General features: G+C 40.8%; 1 protein-coding gene and 1 pseudogene across 1 annotated transcript; one reads left to right on the forward strand and one right to left on the reverse strand.

Annotated features, from left to right (window-relative positions):
* Positions 1-687: 687 nt before the first annotated feature.
* Positions 688-3033, reverse strand: LOC143034001 (galactoside alpha-(1,2)-fucosyltransferase 2-like). The gene is made up of 4 exons (XM_076199816.1): positions 2947-3033; positions 2023-2141; positions 1642-1911; positions 688-1539 (listed from the first exon to the last, which is right to left on the reverse strand). Exons 1-4 carry the CDS (start codon positions 3016-3018, stop codon positions 1221-1223), a joined length of 780 nt encoding a protein of 259 aa, XP_076055931.1. The 5' UTR covers positions 3019-3033; the 3' UTR covers positions 688-1220.
* Positions 3034-3702: 669 nt separating this feature from the next.
* LOC143036096 (uncharacterized) lies at positions 3703-6620 on the forward strand (annotated as a pseudogene).
* The last annotated feature ends 459 nt before the right edge of the window (positions 6621-7079 follow it).

Raw genomic sequence — 7079 nt, forward strand, 5'->3', positions numbered from 1 at the left:
CACCCACACCCGAAGGATGACTAGCCAGTGCCAGGGTCTCCCACGTGACCACCACAAACCCCTTATGAAGGAACGCACGTGCGATACCCGCCTCATACCCTCTATCAACGTGATTCATCGGCCTGAGAACGGTTTTGCGTCCGACGCCCCTCGCCTCACATTTGACCTCACGGCAATTAGGAGCACGGGTTATGACCTGCTCGTGTTTATAAAGGACGGACCAACACCGAAGATTTAGATCGCCTCGGAGCATCATACGTGAACCTGTCTCGCTGCTCTTTGCTTTCTCACCTCTTTCTCCCATCCTTGCAAGCAGATCGCACGGGGACACAACTTGAAACACAGTCTTACCTCCCTCGCCGTCTCGTCCCTCCCCCCCTCCCCGAGCCCAACTTTCATTGCCAAATAAAACCAACACTATTTCTCCATCAGAGTTTCCTTTCAACCAGCCTAACATTTGGCTGCCCAACGTGGGGCAAGACTACCGGCCTAGTATTTGGCGCTTACGTAGAGGCCCAGCGTTTGGTTCCCCAATCCCGCTCTGCCAATCGACAGTCTCCGCTCAACTGCTGTCAGCCGCCACTTGATCTGCCAGATCGTCTGTTGAATTAAGTTACTCTTAATTCATTTCTACCTTTTAAGGATCAAGAATTCTGAATGTACTAAAGTGTTCTACCAATGGACAAAACGAATTGTTTGGGACTAGATCACTACATTACTCTCGACTGTGACCTTGGTATAAGTAACTATGCATTTGCTTGCATATCATATATTTTTTCAGGAAGATATTCTTATCTATTATTTATAGACATAGACCATCTGGAATTTGAACTGATGAATTAGGTTTGTGTTATCAAATTAAACGACGTCATACCACTTGCCTTGGGTGGCAGTTACCATATTCTCAGAAGAAAAGAGAATGATAAAACAAATGCCATTAATTTTCTTCTCTTGACTCCTGTTAACTAATGATGTACAACCTGCTACGTGTACACGTAATGCATGGATCGTTACAGCCTTCAGGCAAACGTAAATGTATCAGATCAATCGAGCGTATAGTTCGGCCAAGGAGGCTATGTTCTCGGCCTAATTACCGCAGGGGTTGTCGATAGATACATATTTATTTTAAATAAATCTACAAACCTCATCAAATATAAAAACAGTTGAGTGTAAATAACGGCCTTTTATGGATAAACTGAAAATTCTCCGTCTGTCAGACTCTAGTATGGTTTCCGATAGTGAAGAGGAATCAGGTTTTCGTGGCGAGCCTCGCCCACCCAAGATTCAACTTCATAGGGTCGTGCTAAGTCGTAGGATACGTTGGTAGCGTAGATGACGTCCCCCTTTGCCAGTAGTCCTCCAAGGAAAGCAAAAGTACCAAGTCCATAGATTAAGTGGTCACACAGAGTCATAAGTGCAAAGTCTTCGTCCCTCGATATGGGTTCATCAAGGGCCACTGCGTCCGGATGATGCCAGACCACGTTCTCGCGGGACCAAATCATGTCGTCCGACACCACGATGAAGGCCACTTTGCCATACCTGAGGAGAGGAAGAATGAAACCACGTTTAATAACAGAAAAAGTAATAAAAACGTTCCCAATAAAGGGACAACTAATTAAACAGGATGGAGACCCTGCTCACCTTTTTCTGGCAAAAGCAAAGGCGTCATGGAAAAATATGGGTTCCATCACTTTGGAACCATGCAATGCTTGCATATGATGGATGTAACTCGTTCTTCTAATGTGAACTCCAATGACCACAGGCCGTTCGGCACCAGGACTCTGAATGGTCTTGTATGCAAGGGACGCTTCCTCCATCTTCTTTCTCCACTTCTCCAAAAGTATATCTCTGTATCTCTCTGCTGATTGTTGTACCGTGGAGTGGAAGCGGAAGAAAAACTTAAAGAGGCTCCTTCGAAGTAAAACAAGGAGAACATTAGAATAAGTAGAACGTATTGATAATTGGCGAGAAAAACATGATAAACAAGTTATTTTGAAAGTAAAAGACAACAATACTACCAACCTATATTGTATAAAATAGGCAGGATGACAGGGGTACAAACCAATAGTTATGCTTCTATCTAGACCATTCAGGGCCACATAATTCTCGGCAAGGTCAATTCTCATACCCAGGATATCAGTCTTTTTGCATGTAGAACAAAGGGAAGAAGTTACTAGGATTAGAATACGGTGTACTCAAAGTCAGTCGATTGGATGTGCACATGATAATGCAGTGATAAAGTTCAACTAATTGAATGGGAGAGACAAGCTGGACTGTGCAGTATTCATCTACACATATGTATATAATTTTGCCCAAACAAACACACTTCCTTACGATACATATTTGATATAGAGATCCTCATATTCCGTAGATAGGACAAAGAGTTGATGTCTGATATACAACAAATCCAATAGACAATAATTCCAGAATAAACTCAAAGATATACAATCGGAAAATGTTATCCACATCCCTCCTCCGTTTAGGTAAACGATTCTAAGCTTATTCCCTATGTATCCTATCCTTATATATTGCTGTTCTATAACCCCATGGAGACTATTTCAGTACTGATTATATCGTCAAGCACCCACTATCAGTACTTTTTGTTTTGTAGTTTTACTTGTGGCACCTAAGGGGCCTATGAACCCCAGATGACCAAAGTCTTCTGTTGAACCTAAGCATATGTAACAGTGGATGCCGTGGTAGAGGATAAAGGTTGTACTTTTGAGACCGCTTTCCAACCTTGACGTACATTTTTTACCACTAGAAGCTTACTAGCTTCATTAGCTACACCTATGAAAATTATCAATAAATTTTATAGATAAGCCAGCAACCCAGTTTCTAACTAGACACACAGGTCACATCTTAATTTGTAATGACAGAAAGCGTTTGCCATGACAAGTGAAAGGTTTAAAAGCACGACACTAAGTAGTTTTTATGGACCCTCACCCTATTCATGCACTCCTCAGGGAGAGCCGGTAGTGGGAAGTTTGGGAAGATCGGCATCAAGTAGTCATACATGTCTTTCCTCACTCCAACCTGGAAAAAGAGAGAATGAACGGGTCACCATAAGTTATCATACTGTCTCCCCAAAATACTATGATATCATGATAAGATTCGCACTCAATTCCAGAACTGTATGTGAAGTGTGGTTAGCGATGCAACTTAAAAAAAAAAAAAAGTACTTTTTTTAATATTCTGTCTTAAATATCTCGGCAAGAAAAATACATTACAATTGTTTCTAGATTATCATATAAAACATAGTTTTTTATGGTTTTAGGTTATTTCTCATTTTCTGTGTCATGTTTTGATGTATTTTATTGATTTTACAATGAACCTGTTGCATCTTTAACTTTCAAACACATGTGTGTTAATAATATGACTTTGATGGTGGTGATATATATGCGTTTTCTGCCAATTTGGTGTAGTTTCTGATTTTTTGTCTCATAAAAGGTTTGGCACCACTGTGACTGAGATTTGGCATCATTGTAAGTTGTTCGTGTCTGTTACCACTCCTGTACTCTGTTGTTGTGTGGATAGTGTGAGTAAAACCTACAATGCCAGGCAGGAAGAAGACTCCAGTTGCTAAATTATTCAAAGATGTCCCAAGTGATGGGAAAGTGGCAAAAGTGAAATGCTTATTTTGCTCGACAGTACTGTCAAAAACGAAAGTCGGATGGTAAACCATATAGTTCAGTGCAAATAATGTGGTGTGAAAAAATCAAGAAGACTTTGACACGTGGTAAAGGCCAAAAAACAGTTCTTACTGATACTGAAACTACTGAGGGAAGATCACAAGTCATAGACAGTGACTCAGACATGGAACTGCAGTTGCTCTTGCATGATTCAAGTGTAACAAGTACAAGCACTCATACAATGCAAAGGACATTAGATGATTCATTTTTCACAAGTCCGATTCCAATGGCTCTGCTCAGACCTGACACAGCCACAGGCACAACAATTAGACCTGGATCATCTGTCTCTGTCAGTTCTAGAATCACTCCAGTGACTTCCACTCCTGCCAAGGCCAAAAAGTTAACACAGCAGAAGATTGCTTCATACAGACATGTTGACAAAATGACAGAAACCCAAACAATAAGTACATACTATGTTATAGTTATATATTGTATATACTAATGTGTGTCCAATGTCTACATTCAGTAATCTGTCTATCATTATCATGATTAATGGAAATCAAATGCATTTACAGGAAGAAGCTCAGTTGCAGTTAGCCCGGGCTATCTATGTAAGTGGCTGTCCACTAAACATGGTGGGTAATAAGTTGTGGGCAAAGTTCATCAAGACTCTGAGGCCATCTTTCAATCCCAAACAATCTTCTTGAGAGGGTCTACCAGGAGTGTTTTCTAACTGTTAAGGAACTAGTAGCATCTGCTTCTAATGTTGCAGTAATGTGTGATAGTTGGACTAATGTCAGGTAAGAACTGTTGGAATATGTAACATTATTATGTCACTTATTATTCCCAATAAATTGTTATAGATAATTATTGCCCTAATTAATCTTAAAATACTGGATAATTACAGGAATGAGGGGATCATAAACTTCATTGTGACAGTGCCAAGGCCCATATTTTGGAGGAGCATTGCAACAGGTTAGTTTCAATTAAAATAACAGTCAATTGCAAATCAATTACAAAATTAACTTAGACAATATAATAAAGTATTTCACATAAACCTCCTATCTTAAGAAGAGATTAATATTAATTAATATGCTGCAATATTCAATTATAGCTTCTGTTTTATTATTAGGTGCAAAAAGTCTGACTAGGCAGTACATAGCAGATCTCCTGAAGAAAGTAGTGGATGACATTGGGCCATTAAAAGTGTTGGGGGTCTGCACAGATAATGCCTCTAATATGAAAAGGCTTGGGAACTGCTTCAGTTGGAGTATCCCCACATAAAACCATATGGTTGCATGGCTCACAATCTGCAGTTAATATTCACAGACCTAAAAAAGATCAAGTCTGCAGAAAATATCTAGTCTGACTGCAAAAAAAAAAAAAAAAAAAAAATGCAAAGTAGTCAAACAGTCCCAAAAGCTCACTGCTCTACTCAAACAACATCAACAGCAGTCACCACAGGGGCAACAGCAGACACCAAAACTGCTTGTTAAAATAAGGTAATAATTATTAGTATATTACTTATTGCTAAAGATCACAACTTGCAAAATAGTATTTGAAAACTATTTGAAATCTCACTCTTATACTAGTAAACTTGCTGTGAATTCTTAATGGTACATTTAATTCAATGTTTCTCATGGCTGAGCTGTTTTGAATTGCTAAAGATCACAACTTGCAAAATAGTATTTGAAAAGTATTTGAAATTTCACTCTTATACCAGTAAACTTGCTGTGAATTCTTAATGGTACATTTAACTCAATGTTTCTCATGGCTGAGCTGCTTTGAATTGAGAATTCATACTGGTACTAATATCGTTGTCCTCCTTTGTTTCAGATGGGGATCCATTATCCAGTGTCTGAAGAGTATATGCACAAACATGCACTCCAGGTTCTTGCAATCAATGATGATCCCAAGCCATCTTTGGATTTGTCCATTAGGAAACTCCTACTTTCATAAGTATTTTGGGATCGGACTGAGGGTATTCTCAAGCTCCTGAAGCCAGTGGCAGATGCCATCACTGGCATAGAAGGAGACAATAAAAACCTCTCTCTGGTAATGAAAGTGTTCAGTGATTTAAAGCTGTCCTTTAAAGAGAATCTCTCCTCATCCCAAACCATAAAGAGTGAAGAAGATGCCTTCAAGGGAATAATTCGTGAAAGGAAGAAATTCCTGGTGAAATGTATTCACCTTCCAGCCCACTTGGTGGATCCTTGTTACTGTGGATGTCACCTCTCGGGTGAAGAAGTGGTAAGTAGTTTTTATTTTTATTTTGTAATAATATGTTTTTATTACCCCCAGTCTTGCCCGTATGCCACTGCATATACCTCCAAGTCTTACTTGACTTGAATTCACCTGACCTAAATTACTAGTAGTATCTCTTTAAAATTATACAAGTTGCGGTATCATACTTATACTAAAGATATTGTTGATTTTCAGGTGGATGGAATGCAGGCCATTTATGAAATTGCTGCACAACTGCCAAATGTCGATGAGACCCAAGTAATAGCTGAGCTGGCAGATTACAAGTCCAAATCAAACTTTTTTTCAAAGCCATTTGTTTGGAGTGCTGTTGATAAGACATCAGTATCGAGTTGGTGGAATGGGATCTGTTGCTCAACTCAGCTGTCCCGTGTTGCCTCAAACATCCTGCAACTGCCCCCATCCAGTGCACCTGTCGAGCGATCCTTTAGCAGACATGCATTGGTACATTCTGCGAGAAGGAATCGTTTGACCTCCGGCAAAGCTGCCAAGTTGGTGTTTATTGGGCAAAACTTGGTACTGGACAATATGGACGATGCCTATGAATATCCTCGCCATGCAGCTCATGCCAGTAATCCACCACAGCCATCAACCAGCAGGGATTCTACTGCTTCAAGCAGCATCCCCACTTTCCAGCTTGAGTCGGACGACTCGGACCATTCTGAAGCAGATCCTGAGGACTCAATTGATGATCTGCCCAGCCCCGGCCCTAGAGTCATGATATAGAGGAGCCTGAGGAGGAGCGGCAGGAGCCACATGACATGGAGTGATGTAGTAAGGAAAATTTGTAGTGTTCAATCCCATGCCAGCCAATAAAATCCGACGCTACACATAGGACTTCTCGGTCAGTTTACCAGGGTCACCCTTTCTACTGGTTATTTTCCCTTCACTCCACGGCCACTTCACAAGGGCTACTCTCTGGAATGGGTACTCTTTCCTCACTGCTCAGTCAGTTCATAAGGGATACACTCTGGACTGATCGTCTTTCCTCACTCCTCAACCAGCCCACAAGGGCTACACTCTGTACTGGTTGTCTTATCCTCACTCCTTGGCCGATTCACAAGGATCCCTGGACTGGGTACTCTCTCCCCACTCCTCGGCCAGTTTACCAGGGCTATACTCTGGACTGATCTTCATGTCCTCACTCCTCGGTCAGTTTGCAAAAGATACTCTCTGGACTGATCG

The sequence above is a fragment of the Oratosquilla oratoria genome, chromosome 2 (genome assembly GCF_046742065.1).
Source record: "Oratosquilla oratoria isolate Oo_2021 chromosome 2, ASM4674206v1, whole genome shotgun sequence".
NCBI lineage: Eukaryota > Metazoa > Arthropoda > Malacostraca > Stomatopoda > Squillidae > Oratosquilla > Oratosquilla oratoria.

Bases quoted from the DNA above. Each gene is read 5' to 3' on its own strand.
- LOC143034001 (XM_076199816.1), bottom strand. From the start codon at position 3,018: ATGTATGACTACTTGATGCCGATCTTCCCAAACTTCCCACTACCGGCT. The intron at 1,912-2,022 runs GTTGGTAGTATT...TTTACTTCGAAG, and splicing joins GCCTATTTTATACAATATAG to GAGCCTCTTTAAGTTTTTCT. The intron at 1,540-1,641 runs GTGAGCAGGGTC...TCCTCTCCTCAG, and splicing joins TTTGCTTTTGCCAGAAAAAG to GTATGGCAAAGTGGCCTTCA.